Genomic DNA, 15,233 nt, shown 5'->3' with positions numbered 1-15,233 from the left:
GCTCAAGTAAAACCATGAGACATCTACAAGTCCTTTTTCAGGAGTCAATTGCTGTCTAAATATTTCATTTAAAATGTCCGGGGGGGGGGGGGGGGCAGTTCTACTGTTGTGTCATACGAAAACGTAGAGGCATTGTTCATCAATGATTATGTTGTGTTCTGTTTTTCCCTGGCAGAAAATGCAGAGCTGGTACAATGTAAGTACACTTTAATAAACACACATGCTTCGTTTCACACAGTCTAGTGCGTTTCAGTCTGCTGATGGCATCTAAGTGGTTTCCTGGTTGGATTACACAGAACAGTATGAAATGGCACTTCAGTGACATAAGGCCTATCAATACTCAGTGGTTTCCCTTCAGTTGCACCCTCTCATTTAACTATTTCTGTGTTTACTGTTTTAACTTCACAATTGCATACTGTGATTATCATTTACCTAGCCAAAGTCTGTCTGTTTTACCTAAAGATTAGTTTGACGTAATGTTCATCGACACATTTCTGGCTCTGCTACATAATAGACTGATGAAACATGGAGAAGAAGTTAGTAATCTCTTCTTTTTATTTCTTTGTCTTTCTCCCTCTCTCAGGTTCTCAGTCCCACTTATAAACAGCGCAATGAGGATTTCCGTAAACTGTTCAAGAAGCTGCCTGACACGGAACGTCTCATAGTGGGTAGGGAATACTGAGAAATGCTGTGTGTGTCGCTGATTCTGGCTAACCTCCTACTTCTTTAAACTGTATATTGCATACTTAGGGCTGACCTCATTAGTCGATTGTTTGGTTAAAAAGCCTCCCAAAATGTATGTGGTGACTAACCTACAATATAGAGGTAATTACACCAAAAAATACCAGAAATCTATGCTCTTTGTGCAGACCCTTTCTAATTGTCTTGTTGATATCTTTGTTGTCTTGTTCTACAAAGAATTGTGTAGTCGAGTAGTCAAAATTACACCTCAAATATGCACTTACATAAGTGGACTTCTTCATTCTGGAGGTCAGTGGTTCACAAATGTGATGGGGACGCCTAGCCATTCTGTGTTGAATGTATTCCAACGCCATTGTACCGGAATCAACTGACCTACTAAATGTCAAGGTTCAGGTGAGCTAGTATAGGGCTTCAGTGGTTTGAGAACCTTTGCTCTAGGATATTGGTCCTCAAAGTGGGCTGGTTAAGAGACTGGTGTGATGCTGAAGCGATGCAATTTAGTAGGTTACTTATTGCTTTAATAGGCTACCTATCAACAATATCTTGTCTGTGTGCTTGGTCAGAGCCAAAGTGTTGCATGTTTCCACCCGTTTCAGGCATTGCTATGCAAGCTGTTGTTCAGATAACTGACTAGAATGTACTTTTCACTTCCTTGGTTTGGCCTGATTAAAACTATGTTGATATTATATGTAGAAAATACAGGTTAGCGAATGCCTCTTACTGACTGAGTGACTGACTACCCCTTGTTAAATAGCGTTGTGGTTAGAGAAGCGGACTCGTGAACTATAGGTCCTTGCAGGCAAAGCGAAGTATGCATTGTGAATTATTCCGTATACTGACACTCAGAAACTACAGCACTGTGGTGTAGTGGGTAATGACTCAGCCTTTCACATGGGCGACCCGAGTTCGAATGTCAAGGGGGCAACATTTTCTATTGCGGGCCGGCTGAACTAGGCGTGCCTGGTTTCTTGTTATGATATATTTTATGATGTATTTTCCGTTGGCCAGATATGCAAGCACTCATATTAAAACCCTCCATCACTGATAAATGACACAGTGAACAGGCCCATTCTGTCTGGCCCATTCTGTCTGGCCCATTCTGTCTGGCCCATTCTGTCTCTGCCCATTCTGTCTCTGCCCATTCTGTCTCTGCCCATTCTGTCTCTGCCCATTCTGTGTCTGGCCCTGTCAACCTGATGTTTCTCCTGTTCCTCATCCTACCCAGACTACTCCTGTGCGCTACAGAAGGACATCTTACTCCAGGGACGACTCTATCTTTCTGAGAACTGGCTCTGTTTCTACAGCAATATCTTCCGCTGGGAAACCACTGTAAGTAAAACTCCGCTCTGCCCCCCCCAACCTCCCCCCCCCCCCCCCCCCCCCGCCGCTCTGTGTCGTCCCCCGCCCCCCTTCCTGCCGCTCTGCGTCCTCTCAGCCGCTCTCTCTCCTGTCCCTCAGATCACCATCCTGCTGAAAGATGTCACCACACTGACCAAGGAGAAGACTGCCAAGCTCATACCCAATGCCATTCAGATCAGCACTGACCACGATAAGGTGAGATTCTTCCCTGACAAGCAGGCCACGTTTTCCAGTAGAGCAAGGACAACGTGTGTGTGTGTGTGTGTGGGGGTGGGGTACCTGTTGCTCTAGACCATACCTTCCATAGACTATTGCTCTCTTAGAATCATCGTTTCTCTCATAGGTTATGACAAACCAGAGGTAAATAAAAAGCAATGTCCACCAGCAGTCATACTGTGTATTCACACTATGAATTTTTTTTCTCCTTCCAGCACTTCTTCACATCTTTTGGGGCAAGGGATCGAAGCTACATGATGATCTTCAGACTGTGGCAGAATGCACTGATGGACAAGGTAGTCCTTTCCCATCGAACTCTCCCGCTATTCCTTCCATGTGTCAGGGGAGCGTTCATGTCTGTTATAGAACAGAATAGGAGGACTCAAATGTAACGTAACACCCAGCTTATCCAGCGTTTACGGTTTAGCACACTTCACTGTTTATCTTAGTAGTGAGAAACAAAATCACACACATCCTATCATCTCTCTTAGGATTTTATCTGCTTATTTTACTGAAGATTAAGATTCTACAAATGTATTACGCTAAATAATTATTCACGAAAGGTAATGTCACTGCAAGACACTACTGTAAGCTATCCTTTGATCATCCTTTTACTCTGCTAATCAATTTGAAATGTTGTTATTCATGTATGTCACGGTGGGGTCAGCAAGGAGCCCAGGCGCAGGATTGAACGGTGAAACGGGTTTACTAAACTGAAAAGCGTAATACCTGATACACACAATGAAGGCGGAAATGGCTAGAACTGATCAAAAAGAACAAGCACACTAGGCGAGAAAAACAATGAACACACACGGATAACTATCAGACAATACTCCACAAAGACCCCAACAAACACCAGGGCAGTTCTAGGCTGTAGTAGTGAGGATCTGGTGTGTGTAATGAGGGGAGGTCCAGGGTGATGTGATGAGGAACTGGTGTGTGTAATGAGGAACTGGTGTGTGTAATGAGGATCTGGTGTGTGTAATGAGGATCTGGTGTGTGTAATGAGGGGAGATCCAGGGTGATGTGATGAGGAACTGGTGTGTGTAATGAGGGGAGGTCCAGGGTGATGTGACGAGGAACTGGTGTGTGTAATGAGAGGAGGTCCAGGGTGATGTGACGAGGAACTGGTGTGTGTAATGAGAGGAGGTCCAGGGTGATGTGATGAGGAACTGGTGTGTGTAATGAGAGGAGGTCCAGGGTGATGTGACGAGGAACTGGTGTGTGTAATGAGGGGAGGTCCAGGGTGATGTGACGAGGAACTGGTGTGTGTAATGAGAGGAGAGTCTGGGGTGTTTGGTGAATGTGGTGCTATCAGCCAGAAGAATGGACGGTGGTGACTAATTGGCCGGCGACAGGGAGAATGTAGTCCAGCTTCCCCGAAGTGAGGCGTGATCCTGGGAGGCACCGTGACAGTGTAGGCTGCTGCAATTTGATCATCCCTTTACTCTGCTAATCAAATTCACAAATGAAATTCATTGCATATTACACTGCAATGGTATTACTTGGAGCTGCCACTAATCCTTGGATGTATCAATTTGATTTCTATGAACAGTCTGTAGTCTGTTATTCATTCTTTGAAATGTTTGTGTTTCTCAAGCAACCGTGCTTTAGGTCTATGAATAATTGAATTGTTTAATTTGCCTATTAAACCAATGAAAATACTATAGCCTGTGTTCTTAGAAATAACATTATTTTTTGCAAACACATTCTTGTATTTTTTTCATCTAAAACAAACCAATTCTTATTATTTTCGACTATTCTATATATTTGAATGACGACCCAGTAGATGGACTGATGCTCTGGCTGGAAGGTGATGCTGTGGAGGAGAATGTGTATGCTAAGAGGAACGTTTAAGCTAATGACGACAAACTGCATTCTGCTCTGGCTGATACGGTCGGTCTGAAAGGCTCGGCGGTTCTAATGTGAATGTGTGTGTTTCCTGTCAGCCCTTGTCCCCGAAGGAGCTGTGGCACATAGTGCATCAGTGTTACGGCACCGAGCTGGGTTTGACCAGCGAGGACGATGACTACGTCTCCCCCACCTCCGAGCACATTAACGGCCTGCTGTGAGTTTACAATGTTGTGTGTTTTCTGCAGCCGTTGTGTATTAAAGACAGCTGATGTCCATTATCTCCGGCCTCTTCCCTAAGTGATTATTGATCCATTCAATTAAAAGCCACTCTGCTGTGATTGTGGATAGTTAATCATACTGCTTTTTATTTCTCCATCTCAGGCCAGTGGATGAGTCAGTCTCTGTCTCTGACCTGTTGGACCTCAGCTCTTTGGGGGCCATAGCCTCTCTGGGCAGCTCGTCCCCCTCCTCTCTGGCAGCCTTGTTCCCCAGCGGTCCCCTGCCCTCCGGCTCCTCGCCCCCCTCCACTGCCACGTGTCTCCCGATAGACATCCCCGGGAGCGTCTCTCTGGAGCCCCCGGATCCCAGCCCGCCCAGTTCCCAGAGCTCGCTGCCATCCACCACACACTCCGCGCACACACACACCGCCTCCTTGTCGGCCTCGGCAGCCACCTCTTTTGTGAGTCCCGCCTATTTTGGGCCAGGGGGCGATGGGCGTTAACCGTGTCAGGGACAATTGGAAACGTTGTGCAGCAGGGAACCCGGAGACCATTTAGTTCCCCTCTGCTGACATTACCAATCGTTCCGTCTGGTCTGTTTCCTTTTGTTTTGTGCCCTACAACCAGATGCATCTGAAGGAAAGGGGGGTGTTGAACTTGAAAGACAGTTCAAACTTTTTGTATTTAAAAGATGTTTAATGTTTTTTAGTTTTATTTCATTTGTAACGATAAATGCCGCCCAGTCAGACCTGAACCAACGAATAAGTTGTTTGTTGGCTGTAAACTTCCATCTCAGATAAAACTCTCAGACTGCATTTGGGTTGGCGCCCTGTTCCCTATGGAGGCCCTGGTTAAAAGTAGTGCACTACAAAGGGAATGGGGCGCCCTGTTTCTTATGGAGGCCTTGGTTAAAAGTAGTGCACTAGAAAGGGAATGGGGTGCCCTGTTCCCTATGGAGGCCCTGGTTAAAAGTAGTGCTCTACAAAGGGAATGGGGTGCCCTGTTCCCTATGGAGGCCCTGGTTAAAAGTAGTGCTCTACAAAGGGAATGGGGTGCCCTGTTCCCTATGGAGGCCCTGGTTAAAAGTAGTGCTCTACAAAGGGAATGGGGTGCCCTGTTCCCTATGGAGGCCCTGGTTAAAAGTAGTGCACTACAAAGGGAATGGGGCGCCCTGTTTCTTATGGAGGCCCTGGTTAAAAGTAGTGCACTAGAAAGGGAATGGGGTGCCCTGTTCCCTATGGAGGCCTTGGTTAAAAGTAGTGCACTAGAAAGGGAATGGGGTGCCCTGTTCCCTATGGAGGCCCTGGTTAAAAGTAGTGCTCTACAAAGGGAATGGGGTGCCCTGTGGGACGTAGCCCATGTTGTGTCTAAATGAACTAGTGTTGTTGTGTCTGACCAAGGAGGCGTGGAGGCATTTCGTCGTCTGCCAGGGTGCCTCAGTCATGTGAGGGTGGTGTGACTGCTGCCTTAATGAACGCACCGTGGATTTTAACTACCCTCTCGCCCTTCGCATGCCATTTCCTAGAATGTGGAGGAGGGCGGCGACGGCCTGCTGGAGTCGGCCAATCATGCCATGCCCCCGTCTGCCACCAGCCTAGGGAACCTCTCATTGGACCAGCTCACCAACGACGACGAGCTGCCCACCGACCCCAGCAACTCGTCAGACACACAGGAAGAGGGTGAGTTCACGGGGGCCGCCCGAGCACAGTGTCTTGAGAATGCGTTCAGATGTACGCAATCCTGAAAGGTAGTCCAGGTGAGGGCTTGAAAACAGTTCAGTCAGGGTTGTGGACAGAGGTGAGAAGAGTTTTTTTTTTTTTTTATGTGGTTTTGTCTCCTCTGTACCTTCATTGCCACTGTCACGAAAGACAAAGATTTCTGCTTTGCTTACCCTTTCATCTTTCTCAGATGACTGCGGATGCTCAGATAGACATTTTAGACTACTGTATTACTACTACTGATATCACACTAGTAGTTTGACAGTAGTCCAGTAGTACCTAGCTTCCTATTGTCATAAGATTCTCTCCCTATGGAAATTGTCTTGGTTGCCATGTGTCAACCTTGACACTTTAGTACAGGAAGTGGAATGTTAAATTCCCATTGTAAATACACCAATATCCTGACTAGAATCATACTGGCCTTTTAAACTGTAGGTATTTAGCCTGCAACATTAGACTAGCCATGCTTTACATGTCAGGCGATGTTTGCGCTAATGTTATTTCCTCCAAACTGTTGAGGAAACAATAACTTTCTTTCAGACTGATGTGTTTTACATCAGCTGATAATCAAATAACCTGATTCGCTTTACCTGAATTAATTAATGGCGAATGTTGACACTTGTTCCTTACAACATTAGTTTTGACTAAATATTAGGTTTTAATAACCTATAATACACAGTATGTAGTTTAGGTAACTAGTAGACAAGTCTAGAATGTTCTGTGTTTCTTGGTGGCTGTAATGGAGCGCTCTGGCTCAGGGGTCGTTATGACATTGCAGTGATGTGAACTGGGGCAGTGTTTGACACCACAATCAGGACTTGATTAGCCGTTTACGCCATTTATCTTTCAGATTAAATAGGACAGCCGGGCCTGTAATGTGATGGAAAGTTCTGTGTGATTCAGTGAAAGTCCATCATTATGAATCTACAGAAAATCTAGTACATATGCAGGCTGTCCTCCACCTAGAGGAGGCGCTAAGGATCCATATTCATGATGAGTTCTCCCTTTTTGTCTCCCAATTCAGAGGAACACACAATGTTTAAATGATTTCGGAGGAAAGCGTGATGCCTATGAGTCACATGTAGGAAAAGGATAAACGGTGATTGGATGTTATTTTTTTTGGTGCAAGATGAATTGTTCTCTTCGTGGGCTATATTTCACCACTAGAGGAAGTGGAAAGTCACAACACATTAGCTAGACTTAAAAAGCCCAACTGTAAATAAGTTTGCCAAGAATGTTCCATTGATATGTATAGCAGGCTAAATGGATGGCTGTGCTCTATTTTGCCAGCACTTCAAAAAAGTGATTTCCTCAATATTCAGCAATGACAAATGTAGTAGTGTTATTCTTATTATGTATTCTCACATGGTGTACAGTGCCATTCATTATTTACAATTAAAAATATTGCTTAACTATTGTTATCTGTGGGTAGTGGATAACCAGGTAAAAATATGCATCTTTACATTGTGGGGAGGGGGTAGGGACCTTGCAACCATAGCAGGAATGGGCATGCAGGACATTGGTGGTTACGAAATACTGCGTTATTGCCACACTGTCTCTCTCAGCCTCAAGCAACAGCCTTAACCATATTTTCATGCCTGTACTTTAGCACTTGTTCACTTACCAGTGACAGGCGAAAACCACATAAGCAAGTGTTGAAGTACAGCCCTGACAACACAGTTCTTTTGACCCCCATTCAGGTCTTAACCCTGCGGGTGTTCGTTCTAAAGTGAAACCGTGTTTCACCAGCACTCGTGAGCCGTCAGCACATTATTCCCCATTATTGAGTTTTGACCCTTGTATGCTTTCCTATAATTCACCTCGGATCCATTGTGTCCAGGCTTATCTGGTCAACCCTTCGGTGTATCCCGTTTAGTGACCTTCCTGGATGCTTTCTGTGTTGGCTGTCTCTGCTAAGCGGGGGTACGGTGGTTAACCGTGTCCTCTCCCCCAGGCGAGGTGGAGTCGTTCTGTGCGGACCTGGCTGGCCGGCTGCACATCAACATGGCGGTGCGCATGAGTGTGGACAAGCTGCACGACCTGCTCTTTTCGGCCGACACACACTTCATTCAGCACCTCTTCTCCCAGCGCCACTTCACAGGTGGGTACATAAGCATAGACACAGGAAACGCACATGCTGACGTGCGCGCACACGTGCGCGCGCCCACACACACAGGAAACTCTTTCAAATCTAGTCGCCGTTGGCAGCCTTCTAGTTGTCTCCTTCAGTTCATTCGGTTGTCCTTCTTTCCTTGATGTACCTTTTCAGCTGGTTGTAGTGCCAAACACTGATAATCTGCCTGGTAACATGAACGGCCTACGATGCAACGGCATGTGACATCTGTCCCTCCTCCAGTCGGCCAGTCCCGTCTGACCTTCCTGCTAAATGACACACTATTCCCTACATTGTGCGCGCTTCTTTTGGCCGTGTAGTGGCCTATTTGGGGTGTATGTTTACTGTCCAGGAGTGGGAGGGTTCCTAAGTGAGACGTTCGTGGCCTCCTCCACCTGGCTGTGTCGTTGGTCAGGAGGTTGTGCTGCTGTAGTCTTGTATGTTACAGGGCTCATTTCTGCAACAGAATAGTGACACATATTGGTTTAACGCTTATTTTTCAGTGGCAATTGGTGTGAATTAAAATGATGAGCCAATTATTTCTGTGACTTTAGTCTTTACAAACGATTTTGGAAAGAGTTTTTCAGTGCGATCAGCTTCTTTGTTATTATCTAATTATACCAAATATAGGCAAAATCCCTGGCTTAAGGTCCACTACTTTTGAGTTTTGAGTGAAGCTGTGCTGTTTATCCTCTGTGGCCATTAAAAGCCCATAGTTCTATCAGGTAATGTGAAAATATTTGTAGCCTATTTGGTCATTCCTACTATGGGACGCAATTGGGACCTCAAAATTATTTGTTTGACTGGCAGAAAACTCAGCCACTTAAATCCTATGTTGGCAGATTGTTCACACAAGACCCAGAGATATTTCCACACTGTTAAGGACATAACAGTAATGATCTATAACTAAATCAATGTTATGTACATGTTATTCATGTAGATCCACATTCTCAAAGACAAGAAATGTCCCTTTCAGTTCAATTCTTTTTTTCTTCTAACAATTGTGAAACTAATTATTCATTAAAATTTGTATTATGTTTAGAATCAGGTATTTATTTCCGTAAAGGTTCGCTTGAAAGAATCATTGGTCAACTGTCCTGTGTTTAGTTGAACCCTGGGATTTCCTGCATGATGATGTTTAAGGCTAAGGACCCTCATAATTAAATACTTTTTTTCAGTATTTTACACAAAATGGCACAGCGTAGTAGAAAGCAGTCGGCCTGATAGGGGAATCAGATTAGAGAACGACTCTCAAAATACAAGGTATTAGCGAACGATGTGGTGTTTTTTTGCAACGCTTGTTGGCGTTGTTTCTATAGGTTAATTTGGCAATACCTTTGATTTCACTCGAATATATGGGTCTTTTTCTGACAGGAATGTCTCTCTGTTTTCACAATTTTGACAGTAACTAGACTAAATCATTATTGAAATTACTGAACATGACTAAAACGTCCAGATATTTTAAACAAGTAAGACTAGACTAACTCCTAATATGGGTTAACACGTGTATTATTATCCTCTTGCTGTGCTGAATGGCTCTCAGCCTGTGGGTACATGGGTACTAGTAAGAGCTAGGTCCACAGCTTCCTTTCAGATAGCAGTGTATTGGAGTGCTAATGACTACTGCTCTGGGTTTGTAAACCCTGTGTTAACCACCCACTCTCTCTCTGTGTTTCTCTTTCCTCCCCATCTCTCTTTCTCACTCTCTCCCTCGCTCTCCACCTCTGTTTCTCCCTCGCTCTCCCCCTTGCAAATGCCTCCCCCCCTCTCTCCTTTGTGTATGAGTCTTAGTGTTTTTTTTTTTTTTAATGGCTTGCCTCTTTTTCTTTCACTCTGTCTGCCCCTTGTCTTCTACACCTGGCTTGTTTTTTGTCTTGAGACATTACCGGGGCTCTGAATTTGCATCAGTCTTAACCCAGCACATTAAAGTAGTCATTTCATGGTTGCTGCCTGGGGCCAAGATGCGTAGCTGTACGGTTGGTTGGATCAGGGGCCTCCCTGGTTGATGCCCCTGCCAGCTTTAGGGACATTGTGTGCCTTTAATTGGTCTGGTTCATTTTCCCCTCCGGAGGGCTCAACCTCTCTCACGTTCTCTGTCCATTGTGGTTCCTCTAATCGGCCGTCTATCTCTCACGCCCCCCCCTCTCTGTTCCTCCTCCACGCTCCCTGTCAGACCTGTCCGTTGGTGAGTGGCAGAAAGACAACAGCCCTAGTGGCAACACCACCCGTGTCCTAAGTTACACCATCGCCATCAACAATCCCCTGGGCCCCAAGACCGCCCCCGTGGTGGAGACACAGGTCAGTCATCTGGTCGCCGCGCTGCCGGCTTAAAAAAAAAAAAGGGTTTGGATGATGTCAGCGGAGGCTGGTGTCACTTTAAATCATCCGAGGGGCTCCTGGTAAAGTCTGGACGGGAATGAACGGGACCGCGGGAGAGAGACTGGTTTGACGTAGAATAATTCAGTTTATTCTGGATTCCCAGGCTTTACTAGGAGGCTGTCCTGTGATTTTAAACTGACAGCAGGCTTCTCTGGGCCTCCAGGCACGGGTCTGAATAGCTCGTTCCCCACAGTGAATTCTAGGTCACCGAGCAGAACCTCCACGAGTGGGAGTCTATATTGTTGCACTCCACTTTAAACAAGTGACACTCAGCCCTGGTTTTTCTGTTGGCTCTTTTCCTTCCCTTGGTCCGTCCAGACGCTGTATAAAAACAGTGCTCCAGGCGAGTGTTACGTAGTGGACTCTGAGGTCATCACCTCTGGGATCCCCTACCAGGACTATTTCTACACTGTTCACCGCTACTGCCTCACTTCCATCAGCAAGCACAAGAGCAGACTCAGGTAAGTGCCCTGCTTCGGGAGACGCCGACGACCCCCCCCCCTCCAAAAAAGGCTTCCAGAACAGCCCTGCCTCCACATCCTGTGCCGAGGGACTGTGGCAGGACCCTTTGAACGAGCTGTGTTTTGTAAAGCTGTGCGTTGCATATGGAGCCCAAGCGTGCTCTAACGGCAACGGCATGTCGTCAGCATGCGGCCGACCGGGAGTGTCATTTGGAACCGGGTGGCGTGGCATTAACTCGGGGGCGGATCGCTGTGCGTTATAACAGCTTCTGACGCGGACGCCGTGATCCCTTGAGATGGAATATAATGCTATTATATAAGATGTGCTATATAGTTCAGCAATGTTGGCGTGGTAGCTGGGAGCACGGCGGGTCTTCGCCGGGTTAACGGTCACCGCGGCTCGGCTTCTAACGTGACGCCGGATGGGTCTCTGTCCGCAGGGTGTCCTCAAACATCTGCTACCGGAAGCAGCCGTGGAGTCTGGTCAAAGCCCTGATCGAGAAGAACACCTGGAGTGGCATTGAGGAGTACTACCGACACATGGGTGAGATGCTCTTCACGTTGTCTTTGTCTGAGCTCATCTGATTGGCCAAGAGAGCATTCAGTGTGAAAACCATCAGAACCGCGCTACCCGTGTAAACGCAGACATTTCGCTTGTGTTACAGCTGTTTGTTGTCTTATCGCTTCATTTGTTCTTTCTGCCCCTCCCCGTGTCCCCTCCCCGTGTCCCCTCCCCGTGTCCCCTCCCCGTGTCCCCTCCCCGTGTCCCCTCCCCGTGTCCCCTCCCCGTGTCCCCTCCCCGTGTCCCCTCCCCGTGTCCCCTCCCGTCCCACGTCTCCCTGCGCCTCCACTGGTCAGAGAGTGAAGTTTGTAAGCTGGAGACCCTCCTCCAGTCCGAGGTGTCGGTGGTGACCTCCGGGGACGCAGTGGGAGGAGACGCGGCTAAGACGCCCCCGGCCCTGCGCCGACGCAAACGCACCTGCTCCCGGCGCCAGATGGACCGGGAGAGAGAGGGAGGCGGCGCGGGAGTGGGAGAGCGAGGCGACCGAGGGATGGGAGAGGAGAGGGAGCGGAGAGACGCGGGTGAGTTAACAGGGAGGTTTCCGGGTCCGGCTTACTTAGCGCAGAACTGAAGAAAACAGTCTGAAAGGAAGGGGTTGGAACTAATCCTGTCCAATGAGAAAATCATATTTTTTCTTTCTTTTTTGGAAACCCTTTGTGGCGGCAGTAGTGGTGTTATACAACCCAGTGGGTTGTTGGTGCTTTATCTACTCTTTCCATGATATACTGCCACCAAATGGTGTGATTTGGAAGTGCGCCCAGGCTGCTGTTTTAACACCCCTGCCCTTTCCCCATTGACCAGGCGGCCAGTACAAACACGGAGAGCGGTCACGTGGAGGAGGCAGCAGCATCTCCACCATACTGCTCATAGTCAGCTTCATGTGAGTTCAGAACTTTTTTTTTGCTGTTTGTGTGCACACGTTCTTGTTGGACCACAAATGCTGTCTTTTTGCTGATAAAATAAAGGAAGTGATGGTAAATTTAAATTTTGCCGGCTATATTTTCCAAGGGGAGTTGGGAATATCACATCTCCGCACTAACAGCCTCCGACTGCCTCTTTTTCTGCCTCTCTTTCTGCCTCTCTTCTCATTGGCTTCATGTGATCGTAGGATCTGTGTGAGGTACTGTATGACAGGATGTCACACCGCATGACTGTCTTGTTAAATTACTTTTCTTTGTCGTTGAAGTTTACCATGTTGCTTGAACATTTGTTTAATTCCTTAAGCTGGTGTTCATTCCTGAATGTCGTCTTTTTATTCATAACCAAGTCTGCCTCATTTTTTATTTTACATGTTTGTCTTATATGGGACCTCTTTCTCTCATGTTTTGTCTCTTACACCCTCTTCCTGTCCTCTCTCTCGCTCTCCATTGTAGTCTGGTAGTGTTGGTGGCTCTCAACATGCTGTTATTCTACAAGCTGTATTCTCTGGAGAGAGCTGCGCACACGCTGGAGACGTGGCACTCCTACTCCCTCTCTGACAGGTAACGGACCAACTACACTAACTCTACAGGATAGTCATTAGTACTAGGGCTGAACCAACCTGACTCTCTCTCTACAGGATAGTCACTACTACTAGGGCTGAACCAGCCAGACTCTCTCTCTACAGGATAGTCACTACTACTAGGGCTGAACAGCCTGACTCTCTCTCTACAGGATAGTCACTACTACTAGGGCTGAACCAGCCAGACTCTCTCTCTACAGGATAGTCACTACTACTAGGGCTGAACCAGCCAGACTCTCTCTCTACAGGATAGTCACTACTACTAGGGCTGAACCAGCCAGACTCTCTCTCTACAGGATAGTCACTACTACTAGGGCTGAACCAGCCTGACTATCTCTCTACAGGATAGTCACTACTACTAGGGTTGAACCAGCCAGACTCTCTCTCTACAGGATAGTCACTACTACTAGGGCTGAACCAGCCTGACTATCTCTACAGGATAGTCACTACTACTAGGGCTGAACAGCCTGACTATCTCTCTACAGGATAGTCACTACTACTAGGGCTGAACCAGCCAGACTCTCTCTCTACAGGATAGTCACTACTACTAGGGCTGAACAGCCTGACTATCTCTCTACAGGATAGTCACTACTACTAGGGCTGAACCAGCCAGACTCTCTCTCTACAGGATAGTCACTACTACTAGGGCTGAATCAGCCTGACTATCTCTACAGGATAGTCACTACTACTAGGGCTGAACAGCCTGACTATCTCTCTACAGGATAGTCACTACTACTAGGGCTGAACCAGCCAGACTCTCTCTCTACAGGATAGTCACTACTACTAGGGCTGAACCAGCCAGACTCTCTCTCTACAGGATAGTCACTACTACTAGGGCTGAACCAGCCAGACTCTCTCTCTACAGGATAGTCACTACTACTAGGGCTGAATCAGCCAGACTCTCTCTCTACAGGATAGTCACTACTACTAGGGCTGAATCAGCCAGACTCTCTCTCTACAGGATAGTCACTACTACTAGGGCTGAATCAGCCTGACTCTCTCTCTACAGGATAGTCACTACTACTAGGGCTGAACCAGCCAGACTCTCTCTCTACAGGATAGTCACTACTACTAGGGCTGAACAGCCTGACTATCTCTCTACAGGATAGTCACTACTACTAGGGCTGAACAGCCTGACTATCTCTCTACAGGATAGTCACTACTACTAGGGCTGAACCAGCCAGACTCTCTCTCTACAGGATAGTCACTACTACTAGGGCTGAACCAGCCAGACTCTCTCTCTACAGGATAGTCACTACTACTAGGGCTGAACCAGCCAGACTCTCTCTCTACAGGATAGTCACTACTACTAGGGCTGAATCAGCCTGACTCTCTCTCTACAGGATAGTCACTACTACTAGGGCTGAACAGCCTGACTATCTCTCTACAGGATAGTCACTACTACTAGGGCTGAACCAGCCAGACTATCTCTCTACAGAATAGTCATTAATACTGGGACTGAACCCATGTTGTCAACTGGTGGATTATTTGGTCGATAGGCTGTTGGTGGGCAAACTTTTCTTTCTATGAATTGGCTGTGTGCGGGACACCTGTCTGTCTGGTTTGAGCCTTTCTCAGTAGACAAATTAACTGTTGGAAAAAACAAGTTGGGTTGCATTCTGAACATGCAGGTGCAGACTTGGCTGGGTTTTTAAAAATGCTGATGTTTCAAAGATAACCAGACTCTTGGTATTGTATTAAAACCCAGCATGTGTCTACTGGTGGAATGAGTATGACCCCTGGTGGATCTGTGAAGGCCCATAGTACCCACCCATTTATGTTGGCTGAAATGCAACTAGATTTGACGACACGTAAAGCTAAACGGCACTCTTGATTGTGCCTGTTCTGTTTTGTTCTGGGATTATACATTCACTGTTAGCGAAGATGTTTTTCTAGCATGTTCTATCAACTCTCTCACTTCCTTCTCTCACTTCCTTCCTCTCACTTCCCGCCCTCTCTGTCTCCCGCTAGTCCTCTGCCCCAGACAGCAGGCGAGTGGGCCCAGGTCCTTCAGCTCCAGAGACAATTCCACCAGGCCCAGCTGGGCAAATGGCAACACATCCTCCAGTCCTCAGTCACTTTGCTAGATCAGGTGTGTGCGTGTGTGTGCGCTACTGACATGGTGGGAACTGAAAATCCCCTCAAGGATA

General features: G+C 47.0%; 1 protein-coding gene across 5 annotated transcripts in view; it reads left to right on the top strand.

Annotated features, from left to right (window-relative positions):
- gramd1a (GRAM domain containing 1A) overlaps nt 1–15,233 on the top strand; it is a 31,361-nt gene that overhangs the window by 13,077 nt on the left and 3,051 nt on the right. For 4 of the 5 annotated variants that reach the window (XM_010905362.5, XM_010905365.5, XM_010905363.5 and 1 more), the window contains 17 exons: nt 176–196; nt 584–668; nt 1,928–2,031; nt 2,161–2,256; nt 2,493–2,573; nt 4,227–4,345; nt 4,513–4,810; nt 5,875–6,028; nt 8,022–8,168; nt 10,354–10,478; nt 10,878–11,020; nt 11,461–11,564; nt 11,879–12,103; nt 12,384–12,462; nt 12,691–12,702; nt 12,956–13,063; nt 15,055–15,175. In XM_010905362.5, coding sequence (XP_010903664.2) covers nt 176–196; nt 584–668; nt 1,928–2,031; nt 2,161–2,256; nt 2,493–2,573; nt 4,227–4,345; nt 4,513–4,810; nt 5,875–6,028; nt 8,022–8,168; nt 10,354–10,478; nt 10,878–11,020; nt 11,461–11,564; nt 11,879–12,103; nt 12,384–12,462; nt 12,691–12,702; nt 12,956–13,063; nt 15,055–15,175 — 2,022 coding nt within the window. The remainder of the gene's footprint in view (nt 1–175; nt 197–583; nt 669–1,927; nt 2,032–2,160; nt 2,257–2,492; nt 2,574–4,226; nt 4,346–4,512; nt 4,811–5,874; nt 6,029–8,021; nt 8,169–10,353; nt 10,479–10,877; nt 11,021–11,460; nt 11,565–11,878; nt 12,104–12,383; nt 12,463–12,690; nt 12,703–12,955; nt 13,064–15,054; nt 15,176–15,233) is intronic. The other variant, XM_010905364.5, reaches the window with a different exon arrangement.

Source organism: Esox lucius, chromosome 20 (genome assembly GCF_011004845.1).
Source record: "Esox lucius isolate fEsoLuc1 chromosome 20, fEsoLuc1.pri, whole genome shotgun sequence".
In the NCBI taxonomy this organism is placed as follows: Eukaryota; Metazoa; Chordata; class Actinopteri; order Esociformes; family Esocidae; genus Esox; species Esox lucius.
Note: the sequence above shows the minus strand (reverse complement) of the source record. Positions and strands in the feature narration are given on the sequence as shown.